This window comes from Strix aluco, chromosome 7 (assembly GCF_031877795.1).
Source record: "Strix aluco isolate bStrAlu1 chromosome 7, bStrAlu1.hap1, whole genome shotgun sequence".
Classification (NCBI taxonomy): Eukaryota; Metazoa; Chordata; class Aves; order Strigiformes; family Strigidae; genus Strix; species Strix aluco.
In genome coordinates, this window is record NC_133937.1 from 3799572 (window position 1) to 3825502 (window position 25931).

Genomic DNA, 25931 nt, shown 5'->3' on the forward strand with positions numbered 1-25931 from the left:
GTGGTTGTTGAAATGGTTTTCACACAGTGAGCCGCCACCTCTATTTTATTTCAACCCAGCCACTCTTTATCAGCTAGAGTTTCACATAATTGTTTTGAGATGATTTTTTCTTCCCCTTAAATAAGCCAAAGACCCAGCAAAACCCATGATGTATAAATTACAAGCACCCTGCAATGGCTGTAATAACATTTCATGACACCCAGCTGCTTGGCTTGTTTCTAGCTGTGCTTGGCAGCGTGTTTATGGCACAATGTACTTGTTCTGAGGGTGCAGGATAATATTGAGATCACTGGATCCATCCCTGCTGCAAAGGGCTGGGGGTGTGGGATGGCTGGTCATCTGGGGATCCTCCTAGGACTAAATCCACTGGGGGTTTTATGCTGCAGGTCTGCAGTGATGAGCTCCCGTGAATGCACGGACCTGGAGGGCATGATGCTGCATGACAGGGTTGTGGGGCTGAGTCCCACCCTGCTGCTGCCTGTCTCCATGAGCTGCTTTCTCACTTGCTTTGCCACCCCCTCTCGCATTGCAGTACCCTAAATCAATTGAACTGATGGTGAAAAGCACATTTCTGACACCCACCCCACCCCCCCCTAGACATGGCTTTAGTGCCGTATGCCTGCTACTGTTGGCACAGCAGGAGAAAAAGCTCTATGTATATACATATATACACACACATAAATATATAGCTTAGCCATTGCAAAAATAAATAAAATGTTACTGGTTCAGGCCAAAAAAAACTCCTGAGCTTGCACTGACAACTGCTACCACAGGCGGGTAAGAAATCAAGAGCGATGAAACTGGGGCAGGGCTGAAGCCACAGAGCAAACCGCAGCTTGGGCAGCGATGCCCAACGTTGGGGTGCGTTTTGGCAGCCACCCCCTTCCCCTGTGCGCGGCAGGGAGGAGCGATGCTGAACACCAGCTACCATTGCTGCTCATGGGCGAGGTTTGAGCAAGGGTTTAGGCAGCCCCTAGCGCAAGGCTCGGGGGTGCTTCAGTCGCCCCAGCTTGCAGATGCCCCACTCCATCCCTGAGGCAGAAGCACGGTGCTGGGTGAGGGGTGTCCTCCGCACTCAGGGTTGCTCGGTGGGCGCACTGTCTTGCCCCATTGCTGGTGGCCGCGGCTGCTCGGCCGCAGTGGCAACGAGAAGGGGTAGGAATGGGTCTCCAGCTCAGGCTGCGTCCCTTGTGCTTGTCCTGCAGCTCAGGGGCACGTGGCAGCAGAGAGGTGCTGGCGGAGGTGCTTGATGAAGTCCACTTGGGACTGTGGCAGGATGCGGTTAATGACAGACGCGGGGATCCAGCCCTTTGGGAGAGAAAACACCCCAAATTTGGTCCTGCTGGGTCAAAGAGAGATGGGGCGCCCATCCCAGGAAGGTGGGTGCATTTGCACACTGAGACGCGTACCCCTTGCTGTCCCACCCCAAGTAACATGGTGGCACTTGCCTTCAGGTCCATGCTGAGGAGCCAGGTCAAGCGGGTGCGGCTGGGGTCCCCTGCCAGTGGCTGCAGGACGATGCAGCTCAGCCGGGACTCAGCCCTGTGGTGGGCAAGGGAGCAGATAGTGAGGGTCCACCCCAGGGAGGAAAAAAAATGGGTGTAAGGATATTTTGTGTTCAGTTCTGGGCCCCTCACTACAAAAAGGACATTGAATTACTTGAGCGTGTCCAAAGAAGGGCAACGAAGCTGGTGCAGGGTCTGGAGGGCAGGTCTTATGAGGAGTGGCTGAGGGAACTGGGGGGGTTTAGTCTGGAGAAGAGGAGGCTGAGGGGAGACCTCATCGCCCTCTACAACTCCCTGAAAGGAGGGTGCAGAGAGGGGGGATGAGTCTCTTGAGCCAAGGAACAAGCGATAGAACAAGAGGGAATGGCCTCAAGCTGCCCCAGGAAGGGTTAGACTGGATATTAGGAAGTATTTCTTTCCAGAAGGGGTTGTTGGGCGTTGGAATGGGCTGCCCAGGGTAGGGGTGGAGTCCCCATCCCTGGAGGGGTTTAAGAGTCGGGTTGACCCAGCGCTGAGGGATCTGCTGGAGTTGGGAACGGTCAGTGTGAGGTTCATGGTTGGACTGGATGATCTTCAAGGTCTTTTCCAACCTAGGTGATTCTGTGATTCTGTGAGATCCCAGGGCAAACGCAACAGGGAGGTAGCTCTCAGCATGCCTCCCTTGCCGTGCCCGGTGCAGCAGTGGTCTCCCCCCTGCAGGGACACGGTACTTGTGATAGTCATTTTCAGGAGGGGCTTTACCTGATGCACCCTTCCTGCAAGGGCAGTGGTTCGATGTGGGTGGCGGTGCCCACCAGGTAGATGGCTGTCTCCCTCCTCCCACAGTGCCGCACGCTGACAAAGTCCCGCTGGCCCACCAGGTTCCCCGGGCTGGGAGCGGTGACTTCATGTGTCACCAGTGTGTCCGTCCCGACGCGCTGCAGCACCTACCAGAGCAAGAAACACCCCAGGGATTAGGCTTCTTGTGGCTGTCCCTCGGGGGACATCCCCACCACCCCCTTACTCCTGCCCAGGGGACGTTAAGCCACCTAGGGGACAGTAGTGTGGGGTCGCAGCATGAGCAGAAGCAGCAGCAAGGCAGAGGCTTGGGGCTGGCATTTGGTGATAATTAAATCCCAATCCCCTGCAGGGTAGTAAGGAGGAAAACACGTGATTTTTGCAGCCTTTTTTATCTGGGACGGGACTCTCTCTATGCTCTTTCTTTTTCTGAAGGGACAGAGAAGTGCTAGCAATAACTAAGTAGAGGCTGGGTAGCATCTGAGCCAGCCCAGGTGAGCTAGGGGAGGCTTTCTGAGGCTGGCAGCTTGCTTAGGGATCTGCTGTGATTTAGGAACTGAGAAATAAGGCAAATAATACAGACCAGAAGCCCAAGACAATACACAAGCTTTCTGGGGGTGCCCCTGCAGAGTGATAGATTTGGTTTGGCCTCTTTTTTTTGAGCTGTCTGATTCCCTTGAACAGATTCTCCCCTGACATTAAAGTCTGAGCAACATCAGGGTCCCCCAGCACAGAAAAACCTCTGTGAACAGGCACCGTGCGGAAAAGAAAGCTTGGAAATGACATGTTCCTCAATGTCACGCCAATAAAGCACATCTTCTCTCCCTGGGGTGATATCCTGCTCTTGCATGAGTGTGGAATTAGCTTTAATCCTTCAGCGATCTTAAAAACCTCAATAAATATGATTTTTTTTTGGATGCTAGCAACCCTGGCAATGCAAAACCTCAGACCATTGGCTCGCGACGGCATCACTCACCGCGCCTGCGGTGCATCCCTCCCCACCTTACCTTCACTCGGCTGAGGGTCGGGTTCCACTGGGGCATTTGCTCAATCCTCTCAAACAGCTCCCGGTGCAGCTGGGCCACCGGCACGGCCAGGACCACCTCTGCCCGAAACACCTTGCCCAGCCCGGGGAGGGCGGCGCTGGACACGGCAGCCCCGGCGTCCTGAGAGGGCAGAGAGCCTGCATCAACCCCAAATGCCCCAAGAGGCATTGGCTACACACTGAAACGCCTGGCTAATAAATCATCCCAGTTCTCTTTTTAACCACCGCCTGGTTTACAGGCGAAAGCTGTTATATCTAAATCATGCCGCTATGATTGCTTTTTTTTTTTTTTTTTTTTAAGCTCCTTTCTAGCTAAATTAAACAATTCAGCAAACAGCTTAATGAACAAACACGGTAAATAACAACAAAGTCGCAATCTGTTGGGCTTTTCTGCAGAAATGCTCATGGCTTTCCCTGGGAACACGATTATCTGAGTTTCCCCTTCCAAGCTTTTTCCTGCTGTCTGTTTACCTTGCAGATTTGCTTGCAAACGTGCTTAACGAAGACTTGCTTGGAAACCCTCTTTGCCGTGCATGCTTTTGCACGGCATGTCTCCTGCACCTGCCGTTACCCTTTGAGCAGGATAAGAGAAGCAAACCTCCCCTCCCCAGACTCATTTCTCCTCCTGAGAGCTTTTCTGGTGTGAGACAGCGAAGGCAGGAGGTGGCTGGGCTTACCAGCAGCGTTTCGGCCTGCCAGCTGGTGTGCTGCTGCAGGATGCTCAGCGCTCGCTGCAGGGCCGTTTCTCCCTGGCTGATGTAGGAGAGGTCCACACTGGAGAACCGGCTGGGGCTGACATCTCCATCGGGCTCTGGGCACGTGGCTGGAGGAGCAAGGCAGAGCGATGTGAAAAGCCCCCCCTCCCAGCTTTGCCTGCGCATGTGGCTGCGGGCACAGAAGTGCAAATGGAGCCAGAGCAGAGGGGTTTGTTGACCCCAAGTCTGGGCTCTTACACCGCTGTTTCCACCACGCAACTAGTCCCCTCTTGGGCTGGGGCATGGCTTGGTGCAGAAAACTTTGCTCTCAGGAGCATCCCTGGCATTCATTTGCTGTGTCTGTGCTGACTGCTTGGAAAGCTTTTCGAAATTGCTTTCCAAATCAATTCCCAGTAATACTGTGGTACAAATTGCACGTGGCTTGGGTGTGATTAACATTGCATAGGCAGCCTTTGGACCAAGCCACACTTCAAAAACAACAGATGAATTTGCCAGGTTTTAAGTCTTTAGGTAAGTGGTGGAACTAGAGACACAGCAGACATGCAGCAAAACACTGTTAAGTGCCTGTAAACTCTGATTAAATCTTTGGCTGCCTGTATAGTGAGCTGATGTGATTTACCTTCCCAGAATCTCAGGGTCTCTCCACTAACCCAGTTTGCCATCAGTACGGGGAATGCTTTTAAGCTACCAGAGAGCTGGAGACCAGTCTAGCAGTGAGAAGGCAATTAACTCTGTCCCCCAAGATACGGGTCAAATCATATGGAGAGGAGTGCATTTTAATATGCATCCCTCCATCATGTGTTGCAAGGGGGTTGTGAGCAGGGCTAGGAAACATGGTACCCAAGCGCCCTGGCTGAGCTTACCTGTCTCCTTTCCCATCAGCCTCTGAATATAATGAGAAATTTTGGAAGGTGAGCCACGGGATCCTCTTACCACCAGTCCCCTGACGTCCTTCTGTATTGCTGCAACGGCTGTTATCTTCAAGCCTGGGGGAGAAACACGTGGGCTTTGATGTGCACAGAGTGCATGAGGAAGATGCTGTGGTGCCCCGCGTCTCTGCTGGAAGTTCGTTTGCAGCTAAGACCAAGACTACACTCTGCATGATACAACGCGGGAGGAAAATAGATGCATAGATGTGACATTTCCAAGGGAGCACCTCCCAAGGGGATGCCCATCAAATGCAGACTTAGCACCTCCTTTAGGACCCTCTTTTCTGCCTGTTTTTCCCGAGGTCGGGGGAGAGGTGAGCGGTGCTTACCGGGCAGGCGGCGGAGGTGGTCGTGGGCGATGCCGCAGCACAGCTTGACGGTGGCCTGCAGCATGGCGCGGGAGCGGGGCTGCCTCCGGGAGCACACTGCATCCCCGCGCGCTTTTATAGCCGGCCCGAAGGACGGCACCTGATGATAGGACCACGCTGCCAGATAGCAGCTGGGAATAAGGAGTGCTCAAGGACAAGGCAAGCGAGAGGAGGGGCCGGAGGGAAAGGCCACGCTTCCCTCTGAATGAGCACTCCCTGCCTTTCCTCCTGCCCCGGGCAGGCGGCCGTGAATGAACGCGTCCCCACGGCACGGCTGAGGTGGGACACTTTAGCGGTCCCCAGTGCCACTGTGGTGGCAAACCCAAGCTGGCTAAAGGCAACCGGGGGCACTGGCATGGAGGGAAGGATGGAGTGTGAGTTGAGAGCAATGTGGCTTTGCTCTTGGGGAGCTGCTCATCCAAAATGGTGCTTTTTCCTGTGGAAACTGCGTAGAAGTTATGGTGGTAACTGCTGCTGTTGTAACTCCTCGGGTAACTCCTTATTTTCCTCTTCCTTACTTCACTCCCACCTAATCATCCCCTGCAGACCTCTCTGTTGCTCACAGTGATGGTGGGACCACTATATCTTTTGGCGTGCAGTTATTCAGTCCTTCCCCTTGTGGTTTTAATGGCCTCTCTTAAAAGGTTAAACCCCAAACCTACTAGGTCACTCCTTAAAATACAGCCACACTGTATTCCTCTGGCAGTATCTGCTTTTTCAAGTGCTTTGAAAATCCTGTTTGATTTTTACCATGGAAAGGCTTTTCCACACATATGTAGCCAAGGGGTTGGATGTTTCTGTTTCACACAGCATCACTATGGCTCACTTTACCTTCAGCCTCTGAGGCTGCAACAGCCGAAAATAGTTGGCTAAGGAGACCAGGAGGGATTTTTGGCTTTAAAAGGGAGAGATGTCAAGACTTGCAATCTGGTGTGGTTGTGGCCAGTGGGTTTCTTGCTAGGATGGGAACAGTCCTTCTGTGGCTGCTGTGCAAGCACTGCAGGCCCCTGTTCCCTGGCAGCTCTGGGGCTGTCACAGCAGGGACAAGGACAGTCTGGTGAATCTATACAGTATTGCATGTTGCTTTAATACATGTATCATTAGGAGTGGAGTAGCAAAAGAGATACCTGTGGATGGCTTCTGAGCATGGCAGAATAATTGCGAGTGAGGGTAATTGAGTAAGTAGGAAAAGCAGTCATAAGAAACAACTGTTTTGACCCAAAGCTGATGGAATTAAATACGGTTTATGACTCTGGGTGCTGGGTCCCTTTGGGTGAGTGCTCACTCCCAAGAGCAGCTGCTCACCGATGGAGTGACCCTTGCAGCCTGCCCAGCAACGTGGCAGCTGAAAAAGGCAGCAGCCCTTGCCCCTGCAGAGGGATGAGCCAGAGTAGGGGCTTGTCCCCATGTCACCCCTCATAACCTTGTCCCACACGGGAGCTGCGGGCTCTGGCTGTCTCTCCAAACATGTTTTGTGCTGCTAATATCTTTTTACCTATAGCAAGCATCACATCCGTTCAATACTCTCGCTATTGGCAGGGGTGGAGTGGGTGGTACAGTTTCCTAGGAAAAAACTTCAGCTCGTTTCCCCATGGGTTTTAGCCCTGCTGTGCTGGAGGGTTTTATCCTAGCCCTGGGGACTTGTTGGCTCAGCTCAGCCAGTTCCGAGGCTCCTCACCTGGCTCGTCAGCCCCAGCCCTGAGCTTTTCACTCTGGTTTTTCCTCCAGGGATAACCTCATAGCACATCCACTGTGGCTTCCACAGCTGTGTCCCATTACAGCTTCACAGCTTTCTCCCTCCATTCTTGATTGCTGGGCAGGTTATAACAGCAACCCCCTGCCAGCTGCTGCTCCTTAGGTGTTCTGCTGCTTATCTGCAGTCTGCTCCAGGGTGGCTTCATATGTGGTGGCACCAAGATAAGTGTCTGTGTGTGTCCCACGTTTGTAGGAAAGCCTTGCAGGTATGCCTGTGTGATGTGCATGGCCCAAAGCAGCTGCAAGCTTTGCAGCAGGGGCTTGGGGGGTGCGCTGTAGCCCAACTGCAGCTCTGTGGGAGATGTGCTATTGCTAGAGCTCTCTGTTCAGTGCTGGGATTTATGCTGCTGCTTTGGTGAGTTGTGAACCACTTTTCTGGATTTTTCATGAGGTCTGGGCAGTCACCGGGGCCCAGCAGTTAGGAAATACATTTTTTTGCAAGCTGCCTAGGAAGGGGAGAGCAGTGGCTGATAAAAGAGCTGCACCAGTGCTTTAAACCTGCACCTCCACTAGCTCCCAGGGAGAGCTGGTCCCTGCCGATGGTCTATCCTCTCACACACATTCCCCTCACTTTTGCACACGCTTTCTCATGTTAGTTTTGTCTCTGCAGAAAGCTGTAATAGACAGGCAGATAATGTTTTATCGCCTCATTTGGTGAGTGGTGCCCATACTCTCTCCTGAGGGCTGTACGAGATGTCCTGGGAATAGGGTGACTTACAGGGGAAAAGAAAAATATCAAAAACTGCCTGTGATGGCAAACCTGGAGGCTGGGAGAGGATGGCATTGCCGCATTAGAGCCCAGCTCAGAGTGGTGAGGGGCTGCCATGGGTCAGCCCTAGTGCATTGCCTGCTGATGCAAGGGTCCCATGACCTTGGGTGCTGCTTGTGGGACACCCCAGGGTGCAGGGTGCTGAGCACCCAGCCCCTGCATGGCCACAGTGGAGCGGTTTTGGCCTGTCATCTCCACCGGCTTTGGCTACAGCCACTGGAGGTCACTGCTGATCTGCAGCTCCACATGCAAAGCCACTTTTGGAGAGGCGGGTAGGAGCCCTGTTCCCAGGTGCTCTCTCTAACCCCCTGCAAAATCCCTGGGAGCTGGGTGGTTGCTGGCACGAAGGACCACCACTAGAAATAAGATCTGGCACCCCCAACCCTCCCCAGTTATGCCCATCTCCTGCTCCTGGATGCAAGGACCCTTTGGGAACCCATCACTTCTAGCTGCAGAGCTCAGTGTAGGACCTCCTGGGAGGGATGCTGGCTCAGGGAACATCCTGCAGCTCCGGAGAGAACAGCACTGCCAAATGTGAAATGCAAAGCCTCTAACCCGTGCTTTGGGATGCAACAGTAGAATTTCAGCAGCTAATTCTTCCCTTGTTCTTGTCAAATAGTCTGTAATGAAGTTAGCCAGTAGGAATAATGGACCTTTGAAGGAGGATGCTCTTGTTTCTCCTCTTTGTGGCCAAGACCCTTTCTGTCCCCTTTGACAGGGGTGACTCGGTGCCCACATGGTGCTGCATTCCAGCTCCGTGGGTGCAATGCTGCCAGCTCTGGGGCTTTGGGGTTGAAATGTCCCTTCTAGGAGGGTTTGAAGCCATTGCCAAAGAAATGGGTGATTTTACAGAAATGCCCATGTCCCTTCGCTATCTTTTGCTGTTTGAGCATCTAACCAGAACTGGAAAAAAAAGTCTCCAGAAGGAACCTGGGAAACTTTGGGGTTCACTGGTTCAGCAGGAGAACAAAACTTCCAGCAGCAACGCAAAGTGGTAAAATCCCCACTGAAATGTCCTCACCATTTCCAAGGGGGCTAGAAACACATTTCCAGCTCCAATCTCAGCTATAGCACCTGGCCCCTCTGGCAGGACAAGCACCGTCCTTCAGGACTAGAAGTTCAACCAATTTAGGGTAATGCTGTTGCTCAACATTTAAGTAAAACCTGGACTAGAATCTTTTGGGATATTCACACCCCCTGAACACTGATATCTCCTTGTCTGCAGGTAGTGAGAAAACCTCACTTACTGTTTAGGGCAAAACTGATCTTCTATCTGCTGTAACAGCTCACCCATCAGCAATAATACCCTCTCCCCATCCCAAAGGGTAAGGGCTGGTGTTTTCTGATTTAGACTGTGCAATGCAAACCTCAGCTGAATGACAAATCTGCCTCTCTAAATCTCCTTTGGAGGAGAAGGGGGAAAGAGAGCAATGGAAGATGTCCTAAATGGCAGGCGGGTGCCTCCTGGCTTTGGCTGAGGACCAAATGCTGAGGCTGCGAGGTTTTGGGTCCAAATAGTGCTCCCCAAACACCTGGTAGAGCAGCATAGTTTTGGATGGGGATTAAGGCTTGTGCAGGTCAATAGGTGGTCACAGGGGTGATACATGTCAGCAGAGCTTATAGCAGCTCATCAGCATGTAAAACATAGTTTGAGTCAACCTGAATCCTGACTGTGAGACCAGAGGAGTGGGAAATAACAGGATGCTCCTGCTGAAAGGGTGAAGATGGGACTCAGAGCTGCTATCAGCAGCTCGACAGAAAGCTGAGCAACACAACAAGGGTGATATGGGTTCCCTCCTCCCACGGTCATGCAGGGATCCTCCTGTTCAGACCCGAGGGCAAGTCCCAGGGCAATTACTCTCTGTGTCCTTGAGGCCCGCTCTGAGTGAGAATGCTCTGTAATCAGCAAAGCCTTGGTGCAGGGGAAGCCCTGATTTTAAGCAAAGTCTTGGATGGTCTCCAATACCTTTGCAGAAGTTGCCAGGAGAGGATAAGGCAGCGTCTTTGGCCCTATGGGAACCCTCTTGCAGGGTTGCCATCATCCTTAGCGGTACTCTGGGGGTTTCTAGGAGCAGAGGCAGCCTTCACATCCCCATCTTGCAGCCTGATGGGCCATTTAGCTATGTGTCTCAGGGCCACCCTAAATATGGACCTAAAAAGCACCTCCCTGGAGTGCTTTGGCCATGCTGTTCTTGCTGGAAGTGCCTGTGCTATGGGAGCTGCTCTCTGCCTCTCTCCTTCCCAGCTGTGTGTCCAGAAAAGTTAAGAGTCAAACAGAGAAAATATAAAAATACTTGGCATTTATTTCTGTACATAATCAAAGCGCTCATACTTAGTGTCTCCATATGGAAAACTAGACAAGTGTCCCTCCTCACCTCCCCCGAAACAGGAGACTCAATGCTACATTGTCAGGCTCATAATTTTAAAAAAATGTTCAATGTCCCTCTTTTTTAGTGAAAAGCATGTTTTATAATTAAAAAAAGGGCTAAAAATATTTCAAAGGCACATTCTTACGAGAAAGGAATTAAGAAATACTGCTTTTTCCTTACGAACCTCCCTCCAGCGCTGCAGAGGTGTTTGGTGGTTGTGGCTGATAACAATCCAACTTGAGAGGAGAATGCAAAACAGAAGAACAATATTTACTTGAAGCTAATTGTAATTTTCACAAATGGTCACCCAAAGAGCCCAAATATCAGCAGAAAAGGGAAGCTGCTGTATCTCTTTGTTGCTGGAACGCTGCCTTCCTGCATGTAGGGTTAAGGCAATCTTATCTCCATCTGCTGCCTCGATTAAAAGAGAAGGGGAACTGCTGTTCAGGCGATAAGAGAGGCCAGAGGCTTCTCCATTAATATGTAAACTTTGGATCAAAAACGAAGACGAGAGGCTCTAGGCAGAAGTCACCTCTTAATAGATGGGTTTTGAATCTGCATGCACCAACAAAAAGCACATCTAGCATGTGCTGGCTTCTATAAAGAGGAGGGAGGGGATGGGATGGAGGTGTGACCCTACTACTTAACTCTTCCAGTTTAGGTTGAATGGTGTTCACCCTGAAGGATGTCTACCTGAAGTAACAGCTTTATAATGTTTGTCCAAGCTCTCTGTGATAGATTATCAAATCCAGAAAGGACCACAGTCAGTCAAACATGATCTCTTGACCACCATGGCAACCAGCATCTGTATTTGCCCTACAGGATGGACTGAACCACCAATAACTCATTAAAAAAAAAATACCTGAAGGACTGAGAACTTTCCAAACACTGTAGCAGCTTGTGCCCATGGTTTGAAATCATCTGGTTCTCCAGCTAGGCATTGCTGACTTCAGATTCAGCTTTGTGTACGACCCCTGTTAGAGTAGTAATTTCTCTATTTCCAGTGTCTTTGCCCCATACTGGGAGTCCTGGTAATCTCAAACCACCTTTTTAATCCACTCTTTGCAAACACTAAAATACCTGTGCTCTTGTGGTTTTTAATTGTGAGCTGTTTTATATGACCTTGGATGATTCTTGCAGCCCTGCCTGTTTTAGAGGGAAAAACATGTGGAAAAATTCAAGTGTAGACATGAGAGCAGGAAGCAGTCACTGAGGATCAGCATCATGAGGGGATATGCAGAGCTGTAATGAGATGCTTTAATGTCTTGGAGACACAAATGTCTCTTCCTTTTTTCCTTCAGCCAGTGCCTGCTTGAGTCCCCCCATCTCCTTCCAGCCTCCCCCAGCAGCTGGTGGGTCTCCAGCGTTTTTTCCCACATTTTTAAGCTCCATCTTCAAGATAGTTCTCCCTGTTTCAAGATGAGGATTGAGACTGCTGGCACATGCTCTTTAGAAGGGTCTCTTGCAATTTGCTACACTCTCCCCTGATCTGTTTTAACTTTGCCTTCATTTCCCCAGTTTTTGGGAAAGCTCTGTGGGCCACATTCCTCTGCCTTGCTCCTTTTTTTTTTTTTTTTTCAACCTCCACTGCAATACAAGCTGTTTCCCCCCGGCCCAGCCTCTCCCTTGCTGCCTGATATGGCACCAGCCACATCTGTGGCAACAGAATGCAAATTCCCCCCAGGAGTAAGAGGATGGTACCAAGCTGTGAGGGAGCTGAGTTGCCTTTGTATGCAAATAAATGCAAACACCATCAGTTGTTCCAGAAAGAACATACAATAATTGGCAACAGGTTATGAAGCATTTCATCTTGCTTCTCTGCCTTTCTCCCTGAGGATTATTCTGGGGTGAATGTCTCTGTGGTTGCATTAAAAAAAATAATTTAAAACCCCTACACCTCTTCCAGAAATAATGTTTGCCATGTTCCTGGACTATCTGGCAGCTGCAAAACTGTGCGTCAAAGGAGGGTCGTTGACTCCCTCCGTGGGGAACATCCTCCCTGCTGGCTGCAGATGTGCTCCCTCCTGACTGCTTCAATAGATGGGGGGAAAACATGACATTTTGGGGTATAGACTTACAGAAGAGTTGCTTGGGCTCTGAGAAACTTGTTAATTTGCAAAATAATGCTGTTTTTCACAAGGACCAGGTTGGCTTTCAGCAGGCCCTTCCTCATGAAGCGGGAGTTCAGGTGGGGGGAAATCTCAGTCATTGGGCTGGGGAGGGCAGGTTTGGCTCCTTGACCCCAAGCAAGGGGTACATCTGGCTGTCTTGCAGAAGTTCCTGTTGTGGTCTCTTCTGATGTCCTTATTGCAGCTTTTTTCTTATTAAAAGACGGTTGTGGAGGAGTTGGAGCCCTTGACAGTTCACATCGCATTCACAGAGAACTGGGGTGCGTGGCAGGCAGTTATCCAGTCCCAAAGTGCTCTAACTCCCCTATTCTTCTTCTGCTGTCAGCAGGAGGTTGCAGACCTTGGAGTTGGCTCGGTGCAAGGCAAACTCCCGCCCGGGCAAGATGCCCTGCCTCCCTTTTCGAGTGGTGCTACTCTGGCTCCCAGCAGACTTGGAAACTGTGAAGATTTCTCTGTGGGTAAAGATGACAGCAAGATGGTCAGGATGCTGTGGTGCTGGTGGACCTTATCCTCCTCCCAGACCAGCATATTCACCATCTCCTGATGGTCTAGGCATGGTGCTTTCATCCACGGCGCCATGAACTTGCAGTGTCCTTCCCCCATCCCTACTGGTTTCAACCCACCCTGTTCAATAGATGTGCAACCATTTTAATTCCCTCCTCTCCCCAAGAAGTCCTCCTTTATCTCAAGCACGTCAATGATGTTTCTATAGTATCTGACTATATTCAAAGACTACCTGTATGGGACCTGCTCCTCTCTTAGCTGCAGGCACATGAGCACTGGGCTGCCGGAAAACCTCAGCATGGTGTCAAAGTGGATTGAGGTCTCCACCTCCATCTGGTTTCTCAGGGTGGCTTGGAGGAAAGGGGCATCTAGTTCTGCCTGGAAATCAATGGCAAGGCTTCCCCTGCAAGAGAGAAGCACATGGATCTGGACACCGAGCAATGGCCCCGTGCTGGGCATGCACTGGCACCAAAGAAACCCCATAGCATCTTAATTTTAGGTCTGGCCATGGAAAAGGAGTGTGTAAACCAGTGTCCGCCAGACCCCTACCCAACCTGTCCGCCAGGAAGGGCTGGACCCAGCAGAAGAAGAGCAGGGGGCTGTGGAAAGCCAGCCTAAGATGGAGCATCCCTTGTGCTGGGTGCTGAGCCCCCCAGGTACCCCCCAATCCCCATAGCCAAGCAGTTTCCCACCCGCTGACCTTGTGTTGATGCTGGTTTTCAGTTCCTGCTCCCAAATGCTTACGTCCATGTTGGCTGAAATGTCAAGCCCCAGCCCACCCTGGAGTTTGATGGTCACTTGGAGGCCAGACTGCAGAGGAATGACCTGGAAGATGCAGAAGGCAGATCTTGCTGTGACTGGGCACTGCTCTTGGCTGAGCAGCTGGTACCAGTAGTGACTTGTGGCCTATCCCAACCCTGCAGCTGGGCTGGCATGGCAGGAACTCCAGCCACGTATGTTCCATGGCAGATCCAGCCATACTCCTGTTTTACCAACCCCAAGAGACATCTGGCAGTGCCACCTTGCTCTTAGATCTGTATCTGCAGTGAGTAATGTACCTAAAAAATCCACTGGCTCATGCTGCGGAATTCACTAGGATGTGGCATAGAAGCAGGTCACTCCCCCAACCATTACCTGGTGATGGTCCATCAGCAGGAGGTTCCCTTTGACCACGCTTGTGGGTTCTCCACTGTTTAAGAGGACCTTGGCCATTAAGTCTGTATATCCCTGGAAGAAGACGATTGGCCGCAGCTGAACATCGAAGAAGATGGCAGACATCCCAGCCATGAGCTCTGGCTCCTCTTCCCCTTCCAGGACGTTTTCTCCCAACATCGACTCCATCCCTTGTGCTTCAATAGTGACCTAAAACACAGCAGGGGAGGTGTATAAGCCACATGGAGCAAAGCTGGAGAGTCTGTTTTGTGCCCTGCAACACTATTTGAGTCTCTGTACTTGTCCAACCCTTGTGTAGGCACAGTGCAGGACAGTGACAGAATGGGCTGGGTGCAGCATCCAAGCTATCCCTAAGCACTGTTGCAGCAGCAGTGTTGTCTCCCCTGGTTTTTGGGGGAGCAGGGGGCTCTCCTCAGAGCAGGTCTGTCTGGCCTCACATCGGTGATGGCTGATGTGCATTTATGTATTTCTGACATGGGGCAGCCCGAGCGGAAAGGTGAGGTTAAGAGGGGACACAGACTTGGCAGTGTCGCTGCTGGGTTAGTGCTGCCACTCCCCTCCATGTTCCTGCTCCCCAGCTGCTCTCCCACCAGCACACCTGAGCTGCGCGAAGACGCCGGCCGTGGCTGAGCAGCGAGAAGTCAGAGACGCTCTTCCTCAGGAAGCCACCCTCCAAAAACAGCAGGTCCAGCCCGAAGGTAGAAAGGAGGTCCTGGGTGACTGAAAAGCAGAGAGACACCCATAAGCATCACCAGGCAGTGCCTGGCCCACCTCTTTTTGTGAGTGAGTCACTGAACAGTGGTGAATCATAAATGCTGTGAGAGCAGCGTCAGGGGATGAAGGCTGGCAAGAAAATAAAGAGCCCGTAGGTAGGATGTGCAAGGCTGGGATCCTGGCAAGTGCGTCCCCTGCGCCCAGTGCCACCAAGTCAGTGCTCAGCAGGACAGGGCAGTTTCTTAATAGAGCTTGTCCAGATTGATTGCCCAAACTGGGAGGTCACTAGGTATGTCTAAAAGCAGGATCCTGAGAGCTCCTTGGTAACTTGTAAGCTTCCTCAATAGATTGTATGGCTAGTCCTGTGTCCATCTATGGTCAGGGTGGCTGACCCACACAGATCTCATATGTTAGCCATTAAATATCTGATAAAGCTAACTTATTCAGAGGGGAAAGCTTCTCTGCACTATCTCCTTCCATTCTTGCAATAATCAAAGGATTTAGCATTACAGTGTTTTTCTTCCAGGTGTTGGCTATTTTCCCTCTACCCTACAAGGCCAGACTGAGATAATTTGAAGAGGGACAGAAATGAGAGCTGAGGGGCAAAGATTTAAGCAGATATTTATCAAGCATTGATTGTTGCAGTCTCTTTGAAGTTTGATGATTTCTGTCTCAGTACGAGGATTCTCCTCTTTGAAGAGCTTATTAAAAATGCCCAAGGAACTGAGGAATGGAGCTAAATATCTTGACTTATCAGGAAAAGCACAGAAACTCACACCTACAATCTACCATTGGCTTCATCTCCAGCTGAAGTTCCTCTTTCAAAATAGAAGGATTTGGGAAAAGTATGTGGCACAGCCCAGCCCTCCTGCTGTAGGGGTGTCAGAGAAAGGTATATACCTATATATAAAGTCAGGTGATGGCAACAAGCCAGCCTCAGCTGGTGCCGGGGGACTTGCTCAGAAACCTCACACTGAGATTTTGGGGCATTTCTATAAAGTCGAGGCCTCTTCTGAAAGCTTTGCCCACCAGCCCCTCCTTTAGTTGTTTGAGGGGACCAAGGGATCAGTGTCCTCCATGGCATCACCTGTCAGAGGTCCTGAGAAAGAAGAGGAGATGCCGGCTTTCGAGAAGAGGTTGTAATTATTTATCCGTGGGTCTCTCATGATGTCTTTCATTATCTTCCTGGAAGCAAGAGGGAAAGGGTATGTCAGCACTGGGAGGGGAGGAAGGGAAAATGTCAGTGGTCATTACAGAAGGCTGTACAAAGAAGGAAATATAAATTTCCAAAGTATTTCTCTTGGTTGCTGACTGTCCAGAGAAGTGTGAGCAAAAAAGGAAACGAGCAGATGTGGGCTACCCTGGAATTTCCCTCTCCTCTGGTTTGTTAGAATAAACCAGTCAGATATTTCTGTGCAGCTTTTGCTTAGCTCTGAAAAACGTTAGTGTTTGTTTTGTGCAGATAGGGAGATTAATGCAGTTACAAATTGTGCACTGCCCTGTGAGCCAGAGCTTTGGCCTCCAAGGACTCTGTTGAAGCCGTGAGCCTGGGTCCTGCTGCCACAGGGCAGGACAAAGAGGGACGCCAGGTTTCAGCCGGCTGGCTGTCATCTGTATTAGCAGCCCGGCTGTTTTCTTCCTCTTGCAGCTGGGAATCTCCAGGCAGCCCTAATGCCAGCTCCAAGAAGCGATGCTAGCACGCTTTAAAGGCACGCTGGGTCAAAAGCCACAGCTGGAGTGTGGAGAAGGAGAAAAAAGTGATGTAGAGCTAGGGGGGAAAATGCAACCTTCCCTTCCAGACCCACCTTGCTGGGTGGTGGTCAGCACGCAGGTTGTTCTGGACCTTCAGCAGCAAAAACATTGCCATCTCTGTCTCCAGCTCGCTGGCAGCCAGCAGGATGTTGATGACATCCATGGGCAAGGGCTCGTTATCTAGGAGGATTTCTGCAGCGGCCAGGCGACAGGTTTTTTCATAGCTCTTCCTCGTCTCGTGGAAAATCCTCCTCATTGCTCGTTTCACCTGGTGTGGGAGGGCAATTAAAACGGTGTTGTTAGGGTGGCTTTGTTTGCACCCTAATGTCTTGGCTTTGAATGGGAAGAGGAGTACCAAGCCTCATCAGCTTCATTTTGTACCTTGTCAGAGATGTGCTGAGTGGGGAATTGCCGCAGGGCAGAGATGGCTGCGGTGGTGACAGTGGCGGGACCCTCCTCGGCGTGGTCCAGGAGTGTGGGGATGGTTTTGGGGAGCACTGCGTTCCCCAAGGCCAGCAGGTAAATGACTGTCTTGGACTCCTCCTCAGCATCTCTCAGCCCCGCGAGGATGGTTTCCACCCCACGTTCCACCTCCTGTTTGGGGTTTGCAGGAGGGCAGAAGAGAAGGACAATGAGGAGAGGGGCATGAGACATTTTGGGCACTCCCAGAGGAGGTAGAGGGGGTCTGAAAAAGCCAAGCACGGAGGTCTGCAGAGGACCCACCTGCAGCCCACACAGCTTCTGCCGGCACAGCTTGCCAACAAGAGAGCCCACGGCAACTATCCCCGTTTCCCGGACCTCAGGGGCCAGCTGCTTCCCATCCAGCTTGTCCTGGGTGCCGGGAGAAGGGTATTAGGAAATAGGTAAAAAAAAAAAAAAAAAAAAAAGGGGAAAAAGAGGAGGAGTGTGTTTTACCTCTTATCTCAAAGCATCTACCTAAAAAGGAAAAATTAGTTCTTACCTGCTTTGAAGGAGGGAATGCATGGTTTAATTGGATAAAATACTGATTTTCACAGTGGTTTTTAATTAAGCTTTTATCTGTAATGCACTGACATAAAGCACTGTCTTCTGAGCACTTTTCCGCTGAGAAGCATCTACTCCCATCACCAGTGTCCCATTAAAAGCACATAAAACAATCCTATAAGCAGGAAGATCTATTTCTACAGAAACATATTTTCTTTTTTCAGGAAAATATGTTGGCTGTTCCTTCCTGGCTGAAATGGAGTGAGGATTCATCCTGGACTCAGGGAGGGAGAGAAATAACCATACTTACTAAGACCAGGCAGAGAAGATCTCCTGAAGGCCGGGGAGAGAAAGCTGCTGCATAGAGAAACTTCTCCAGCAGGGACTTGGAGTCCTTGCTGAAATCCAGAAAGTCCGAGAGAGCCGCCAAGGATGCCACGGACTGTGCGGCCACTGCCGCCTCCACGACAAAGGGGCTGGAGCAAGAAGAGGGAGATCATCAGTGGCACGACCCACCAATAGAGCTGGAGAAGAAACAAGGTACCCTCTGCAGGTCCTCATCCTCCCTTCTCTTCTCCATGCCTTCCTCTTGCTTCAAAACTCATGGGAGCTTCAGTTCATGGGTTAAGAAAACCTAGAAGGTTGGCTCTTGCTCTGAAGTCACCCACATGTAGGTATTTCACTGCAGAGAGGAGCCCAGCCCCAGCGCCCACGCTGACAAGGGATGGATGCTACGGCCATGGGTGGATGGTCTGTAAATAACAGATCTCCAATGGTATTTGCAGAAAGCCTTGCTAGAGCATTTGCTGCACTCCAAAGCCAGGGGAAAAAAAAAAAAAAAAAAAAAGCCATGCAGTGTTTGTACAGAGCAAGCATTAAGAAAAAACAGAGTACAATTGCACTAGTCAGGATGGCTGCCTGGACCAGGTATGGTTATGGACCAGCGCCAAATGACCCTAATTGCCAGGGCCAGGAATGACCCTATGTGCCAGGGCTCTAGATGCACAGCAAGCCAATTCTGGCAAGCTCCTGGGAGTCTCACATCATCGCCTCGGGTGCTCTCCTCAGCAACTGCAGAACATCTCTCTTCTTGGCACCACGCAGCATCTGGATCAACCTCTGGAACTGCCATGTGGTTGCTGCCTTTGAGGTGTCCATCTTGACTCTCTGGCTGTCAAAACCCTTCAGGTAGGCTCTCAGCTGCAAAGATGAGGTTTGTTAGGTGGAATTTAGCCTCTTTTACCCCTGATCCTGAATCATGGGATAGTGTTTATACTTGGTGAAATACTTAGGAGCAGGAGGGGCCCACGGGTGTCGTGCAATTACCTGCAGGTATTTGCGGCAGCCTCCCACCCCCCACCGCTGAAGCCCAAATGCCTCAATTTGTGCTATGTGCCAGGAAAAGAGCAGGAGAAACTGCAAGCACCATGGGTGCCTGAAAGTCGTGGCAATTCCAGATTTCCTAGGTGAAAAGCCCTGAGGACTTGAGGAGGCAGAAATAATCCCTCCTCTGTCCTTGCTGGCCTGACCTGTGGTGGAAATGTTTCCTGACCTCATACCTGTGATGAGTTTAACTCAACAGGGTGTGCCAGCCACGCACCAGGTTACTTCTCCCATCACAGAAACACAGTGATGTCTGGGGGACAGAGGGGCCCTTCCACCATGAGTAGTAATGTTACACACTATTTAGGAGAGGTAACAGGTCAGGCTGTGGCTCTACAGTGCTCCCGGGGCCACATCCTGCCTCTACAGTGGTAAGTAGCCCCTCCAAACCACCAAGGTTTAACCTCAAATTCTACAGCCTTCTCTTGCCTGCCCGAGTGCCCAACTTGGGGGAGAGCATGTGGTGAGTTTTGGGGGTGGGTAGCATCACTGACCGACGGGCAGAGGGTGCAGACCCTCCTGAAGGGCAGGCTGGGCATGCCTAGGGGCTGGTGCTGTTCCTCCATGCCAGACAGCGCATCCTCGAGGCTTTGGCCAGCCACCTCTGCCGGGCCAGGCGTCTGAGATGACACTAGCTGGAGCTGCTGCCTGTGGAGGGATAAGAAGCCATTGGGAAGTGATTTGTCATTTACACCCTTCATGGCTCAGAGGCTGGTTGGGTTCATGCAGGTTTGGAGGAGGAGATGAGGGAAGAAGCCGTCAAAAGGTGTCTGGTGTTCCCTCCGTGCCATGCCCAGCTGCTGCACCCTGGCCTCCTTATTGCCAGGTGCAGGCTGTGCCAGCCAAGCAGTGAACACTTTAACTCCAGCAGATGCAGATGAATCAGGCAGCGGTATGGCGACATCGCTCACCTCGAACTGATTTTGATGCCAGTGGTGGACCTCAGGGCTGGAGACACCACGTGGCTTTCCTCCGCCAGCACCGACTGGAGGAGGTTGTCTTTCACCATGTACTGGCTTCTGCTGGTGGGCTGCCACTCGACTCCAAAAATCTTGAAAAAGGAAAAGCACAGAGAAATGATGCAACCTTTTCTCTCTTGCCCTCTCCCCAGGAGATTTCTCTCCCTTCTATTAGCAGCAAAAGAACCTTCCAGTCCACAAAGTCACTCACTTAATTTGCAAAATATAGGAAGCGAAAATCCAGAAGAGCCCAACCTCTTCCCTGGTGTGGAAGAAGACAGCACCAGGCAAGGACCCAAGGATGGTCCTTGCTGGTGTGCTGGTGGGGGGAGACAGACTGGTGTGATTTTCATTACGAGGTGGTGTCACCCTGGCTCAGCCACAGAAGAAAAGGGGAGCAGGGGATGATCCTGCCTGGCATGGGTGATGCCTGGAGACTCCAAACTGGAAATAAATGCCACCCAAAGCACTGCTCTTCCTTCAGGCCCATTTGACAGCGCTAGCTCTGTAGCTGTCACAGTGCAGCTGCACAGCGTGGGAAGAGGTATCGCCCTCAATGCCAAAACCCGCATCATCCTGACGAGCATCAGCAAGGACATTCTCCAAGCAAAAGAGAAAGCTACGCAATGGCAATTTCCACCGAGCTCATGCCAAAAAACGCTCGGCTTCCTCACTGTGCTACATGGTGACCTTGGGGAAGCTCTCTGGATTTTTTCCTTCAGAAAGAAATGACGCACTTGCTGGACTTCACCTCTGCCTCGTCTCCCAGCCCCAGTGAGGGGAGCGCCGGTTGCAGTGGGAGATGTTATCGGAGCAGCTGGGCTTGCACGTGGCAGGCCTTGGGGAACGGGAAGAGCTGAACCATGTGCAAGTGGTGGTTTTTGACAGTAAATGACATTAGCAATGATAATATCACTATTTTAATAAAGAGCTTTTGTTCATAGGCTTTGCCTTTAATAGAGCTGGGCAGCATCATTATTTTGCTGTTGCAGCTATGGATGCAGGCAAAGTACAGAGACCTGCCTCAATCCAGACGGCAGGCTTGTGGGAAAACCTTATTGCCAAAAATATGCTATGCAGGGTTTGTTACTTTCTTGGGTAAGTTTGCCATGATTCTGACCCAGAAAGTTTTATTATATGAACACTCAGAGTTTGATTGCCAGGTGTTGAGACCCCTGCCAAAGCCCGTGGGCTCTCTGTACAGTAATGTCCATTTTTATATTGAATTCAGTAGAATTTATATATTTTAAAAAACACATTGATTTTAATCATAGCAGGTATAACTGCATTAAGACCCACAGAGTTTCATCTGTTTGTCAGGGCTGAACAGGGGCTACTGCTTTAAATGAAACAAGCAGCCATCTTTGGTCCTGTCCCCTGTCAACCCAATCCCCAATCTAATGAGTCTGAGGTCTAGAAAACATTTCTGTATCTCCTCCTTCCCAAGGAGGATTAGCTGACAGGTCAGAAATGATGATAAGGGTGGGGATGGGATGACTCAGGACATATTTTCTGCTCCTACCCACCTCAAAACCATACGCTTCTCCTGAGGTGTGTTAGTACATCCCACTTTGGGTGTGGGTCTAAGAGTGGGAGCCCCATCCCAGGCTGGTACAGAAGGCTGGAGCCAGCTGAGAGTGGGACTCTCATCCCACCTGTAAGAAGGTTTTTGGGGACAACCCTGCTGTACTTAATGTAAGCTGAGCCCACCACCGTGAGAGCAATGGACTTGCTTTGTTTACGGAGGTGAATCCGGACTTTGGCTTTGTGCAGCTAAGGAGATCTTTTGTCTTCGTGATGGAATGGTTGGACATAGCATATGTGACTTGGCAGCTCCCAGACACGTCCTCCTGAAACACAAATGTAAGTGGCCATGGTTAAGGGTGATCGGCTTTGATGGAGCCTGAATAAAATGATCTGTGTAGAGGACAGACACAAAGGACAAACTAAGAAATAGAAAAATAATCAAAAAGATAAAAACTGGGCCATATTTGGGGGTGTTGGATTGCTCCAAGTCCATCTGGGCAGGAAATTTGCTTTTGCAAATTTAGGTTAACACCAGCAGCAGCACCTTTGTGCCTGTATTTTGGGCTTCGAGGTTATTTCATGTTCGCAGGTCACTACAGCATCAATTGAGCTCTGGAGGGAGCGATTTCCCTGCCATTTGCTGGCTGGGCTGGGCAAAGCAAATCCCACTTGGCAGAAATTCTTGTAGATAGTTTTACTCCACTATTCCTACTGTTCAGGAAAGATGATGATTTTGTAAGTGTGCCCATTCCTGAAAATCATCTACAGATTATTTTACTTTAAATCTTCTGTCTTCCCAATAGTCATTCTCACTGACAGCCCAGGGGCAGCTGGACCAGCAAAGCCTGTGATATTTATCCTGAATTTTGCCTCCTCTGCTGAAGTACCGGGGGTCTGTGTTTAGGGTCCTGCTCTCTTGCTGCAGCACGATCCCTGGCTTTTGGGCAGAATCTGGCCCTGGCTCTGCACCTACCTCCATGGCAGTGCCAGCATGGGGCTGGAGCTGGAGCAGACTGATGATGCCTCGCTTCAGGTTTGAGATCAGGATGCTTTCTGCTTCATCCCCATAGAAGGCTTTGACCTGGGAGAGCAAGAAGTGGTGTCTGCCTGCAGGGATGGCTCTGGGGGCCCTGCGGGCTCTCTGCTGCCTTCCCTGCTGAAAGGAATCTCCCCTGCAACCTAAGCGGCACCCTGTAAATACCCAAAGATTTTTCACAAGGAGGACTGTATCCCTCAAGAACATGGGATTTGTGGATGCATGCCCACAAAATGTGCCGTTTTTTTCTTTTTTTTTCCCCGCCCTGTTTTTCCAAAGCCTTAGAGGAGAAAGTCAGAAAGGAGCTTATATCCCATGGTTAGGACTGAAGCCCTTTTAACGCGGGATGATGCAGCTCCAGCTGAGCCTGCAGCCCTTTTGGACGATGGAGATCCTGGGGTCATATTGGACTCATGTGAGACCATATATTCCTACATTTGCCACTCTGTCTGGTTCCTTGTGTTCTGACAAGAAATCAGAGGTGGAGCAGGAGTTCATATGGGCTTTGTAGCTAGGAAAATGTGGGCAGGAGTGCTCTGTGGAGGGCATGAGCAAGTCCAGGAGGTGTCCAGCTGACCTTCCCACTGTTCCAGGAGATGAACACCGGCTGCTGGAGCTCTGCCTGTGCCTCCTGGCTCAGTGCAATCTCTTCAGGGGGACCTCCAGTGCTGTCCTGGCTCCTTCCCTCATCTGGCTCATGTTGGACTTTCAGATCATGGATCTATGACAGCACAAGACAGCAGAAAGCAGTGACCAAGCACTTCAGCTCTAAGGCTGCTGTGCATTTTACCTACAGACGGTGGCCTCCTGGTCACAGAGGTCATTTTTCAGGTGGCTTGGGCTAGAAAGGGAAGGGGGTAAGGGAAGACAGCATCACTGCTCCCAGGAGGAGTACCTGGCTGCAATAGATTTACCACCTCACGTACCTGCACCTGGAGCAGCTCTTCCCCGCCTCGGTCCCTCCAGAGCCGGTGCAGCTGGACCAAGGCCTCAGCCCGCAGCCAGGCTCCCCGCGGGGACGGCGTGGATGCATCAACCAACTGGACATCCAGGGAATAGCGGTACTGGTACAGGGTCCCAGGCTGGAAAGAAAGTGGCTGCAAATCCCCTATGGAAAGATGCAAATGCTGAAGGTACGTGGTCACAGACCTCAGTCCCTCCGCCTGCCCCAGCCAGCATTCCTCTATCCCAGGGAGGACATAGACTTGCAGGGATGCTTGTGACCTGCATCACTTTCCTGCCTGGAACTGTCATTTTTACGCCAAGCACTAGGTATAGAGGACATGTTTGGGGGAGAACATGGGAAGGTTTTCATGGGGAATTATTTGTGCCTGCAATTTGGGTGTTCTTGGGGTGACAGCTGATTCTTGCTTGCATTTCCAGTCCTGTCGTGGAAATGATGGCCAAAGTGGGGGCCCTCCTTGTGCACTTCAGGACTTTTTGAAACTGCCAGAGAAACACATTTTGAACCCGAAGCAAAGTTTCCTGAGCATGCCCACGGACAGGAGGGATATCTTGAAGTGTCTTTTCAGCATTGTGCATTAATTGGGGCAATGCTAATGTTTTTATTTAGGGGGGAAGAGAGGCCATATTCTTCATATTGTGTGTTTCCCATTAGAACTGCCAATTCTTAATTAAATCACTGACTTTGTGATGGGGCAAAATTAAGTTGGTGGGGCAGCTTTAGATCAGAAGTCCTTGCTTTAATCTTATTTATCTAGAATTATTTGGAGTCTGTTCTCTTGTTCCTATACAGATATGATTGTATCTGTATCTTGTTCCTATACAGATATGTGTTTGCCATGGCATAACCAGTCTAATCTGTTTTCTAAAGTCACACAGAATTCTCCTGCAAATCTGATGCACTTGCTGGGCTTCTGAAATGTTTTATAGTTTTGCTACTTTTGTTATAATGATAAAGGAATTGGTGGAAATCGAGCTCACTCCCTGGGGCTTTTCTCCGTGAGTCAGACTGAAGAGTTTCTATATTTCTGCCCCATGTGTAGTTTAAAAAGCCTTAGGTCTACAGTTTTTCTCACCCCCCAGGGAGGACTTCCCCGGTCCCCAAAAATTTCCTCGCCTCAGGAGATGCTCAGACTGTCTGCAGTTGTGGCAATAACTCTTCCCTCCCCAGCTGGCGACTGGAGAGATGTTGCCAGCCCCGGGAGGCTCTTTGTGCACCGGGATGAGCATCCTGCCTCTCGGAACATCCGGACCCCATTGTGTCCCTGGACCCGAAGCAGCCCAAAGTCTCTTACCTTTTGCTGTGCTCATGAAGGAAAAGCAAAGCAGGCAAACATATCCCAAAACTTCCTGTGGATTCATGGTGGGCTCTGGGAGCTGGGCAGGAGACGGGAAAGGAAGGGGGGTGGGAAAGGGACTATACAACAAAAGTGGGCAAGATTTGCAGCGTCAGGCGACGGGGCCCGACCTTCTCCCTATCCCCGCCTTACCCAAGGAAAAGCAAATAATTAAACCTTTGCACCAACCCCCAGCAGCCACGGAGGGTTTGGAAATCAGCTGAGGTTTGCCAAAGGCCGGCAGGAGGGGGGGGGAAAGCTGCAAAAAAGAACTGCCAGAAGCATTGTGGGGGTGAAGAAATTGTCAATTAGGCTTGATACGGAGGGGGATGCTCAGAAAGCTGCTCTGTCTATTGGTGAAACATCTCTTCCCACCAGAAGGGAAAGGGGGAGAAATGGTTCCTTTTAAAAGAAAGGAGCCAGAAGGGGGAAGGGGGAAAACTGCTTTTCCATCCTTTTAGTTAGAGACTGGGATTTGCAGCCTGGAGGCTCAGGTTACTTAAAGGGCCAGGCTGGAGGGGGATGGGGAGAGTCTGCCGATGGGTTGGCCATGAACACTGTTACCGCCCCGCCCCCCCCCGCGCCCCCTCCTCCCAAACCAGCATGGGAAGGGGTTTAGGAGATGGGTGCTTTGCTGATTGTGCTCCACACAGCCTGCTAACCCCTCGGCCCATCAGCTGTGCATTTTTTTTCCATGCATGAACTTTCTGATTGCTGAGTTTAATTGGTTCCCAAAGACACATTATGAAAGCGATTTGCATACTGCAGTGGGACTAAAACCCAGTGGGTTTGGTGTTATGGCATATTCAAGGGCACTTCTTTCAGCTCTGCATCACCACTGGGCTTTTGGGCCACTACTGTGACCTGAAAAGCAGGGCAGATCCAGCTTTGAGCTATTTGGGGAAACTGCAGCTATAGGTTTCCCATATGTGGTGTTTCTACTTGGTCCTCTGACGGTCTTTAGGGACAAATATCCCATATTTAGATTGAAGCCTTTTCCTTTCTTTATTATTGTCTTTCTTGCCGGTCTGTCAGCTTTTTGTTCAACAGCTTCCTTCTGAGTGATGACCATTAGGGCTATCCTTGAGTCAGCTGCTCAAGACATACCCACAGAGTGTGACACTATTAGTTGGGAGGGTCTGCAGGCATCAGCTTCTCCTCCTGGGATGCACGGACCTGGGGTCTTCTGCTCGGCCAGTATGCACTGAGAGAGCAAAGCACACTGGGGACGGATGGAAGCCCTGCTGAACACAGAAAG

The 25931-nt window shown here is 50.8% G+C and overlaps 2 protein-coding genes across 2 annotated transcripts; both read right to left on the reverse strand.

Moving 5' to 3' along the window:
• Nucleotides 1–1206: 1206 nt before the first annotated feature.
• Nucleotides 1207–7087, reverse strand: LOC141926191 (steroidogenic acute regulatory protein, mitochondrial-like). The gene is made up of 10 exons (XM_074831594.1): nucleotides 7019–7087; nucleotides 6646–6710; nucleotides 6172–6235; nucleotides 5302–5440; nucleotides 4907–5029; nucleotides 3926–4150; nucleotides 3290–3465; nucleotides 2247–2431; nucleotides 1449–1542; nucleotides 1207–1308 (listed from the first exon to the last, which is right to left on the reverse strand). The coding sequence occupies exons 1-10, from the start codon at nucleotides 7085–7087 to the stop codon at nucleotides 1207–1209; spliced, it is 1242 nt and encodes a 413-aa protein (XP_074687695.1).
• A 3060-nt stretch (nucleotides 7088–10147) lies between these two features.
• On the reverse strand, nucleotides 10148–24909 carry LOC141925593 (microsomal triglyceride transfer protein-like). The gene is made up of 19 exons (XM_074829998.1): nucleotides 24827–24909; nucleotides 24632–24753; nucleotides 23300–23481; nucleotides 22951–23094; nucleotides 22311–22418; nucleotides 21544–21660; nucleotides 19763–19902; nucleotides 19346–19499; nucleotides 18511–18668; nucleotides 17779–17944; nucleotides 17229–17336; nucleotides 16887–17099; nucleotides 16559–16773; nucleotides 15841–15938; nucleotides 14638–14759; nucleotides 14001–14228; nucleotides 13567–13691; nucleotides 13099–13269; nucleotides 10148–12814 (listed from the first exon to the last, which is right to left on the reverse strand). Exons 2-19 carry the CDS (start codon nucleotides 24696–24698, stop codon nucleotides 12667–12669), a joined length of 2664 nt encoding a protein of 887 aa, XP_074686099.1. The 5' UTR covers nucleotides 24699–24753; nucleotides 24827–24909; the 3' UTR covers nucleotides 10148–12666.
• Nucleotides 24910–25931: the final 1022 nt, after the last annotated feature.

Coding starts and splice junctions, on each gene's coding strand:
- LOC141926191 (XM_074831594.1), bottom strand. CDS start 7,087: ATGTGCTATGAGGTTATCCCTGGAGGAAAAACCAGAGTGAAAAGCTCA. Junction 2,432..3,289: donor CGACCCTCAGCCGAGTGAAG/GTAAGGTGGGGA, acceptor TTGCTCTGGTAG/GTGCTGCAGCGCGTCGGGAC. Junction 1,543..2,246: donor TTGCAGGAAGGGTGCATCAG/GTAAAGCCCCTC, acceptor TGCCCACCACAG/GGCTGAGTCCCGGCTGAGCT.
- LOC141925593 (XM_074829998.1), bottom strand. CDS start 24,698: ATGAATCCACAGGAAGTTTTGGGATATGTTTGCCTGCTTTGCTTTTCC. Junction 18,669..19,345: donor TCTGCACCCTCTGCCCGTCG/GTCAGTGATGCT, acceptor TCATCTTTGCAG/CTGAGAGCCTACCTGAAGGG. Junction 16,774..16,886: donor CTCAGCACATCTCTGACAAG/GTACAAAATGAA, acceptor CTCCCACACCAG/GTGAAACGAGCAATGAGGAG.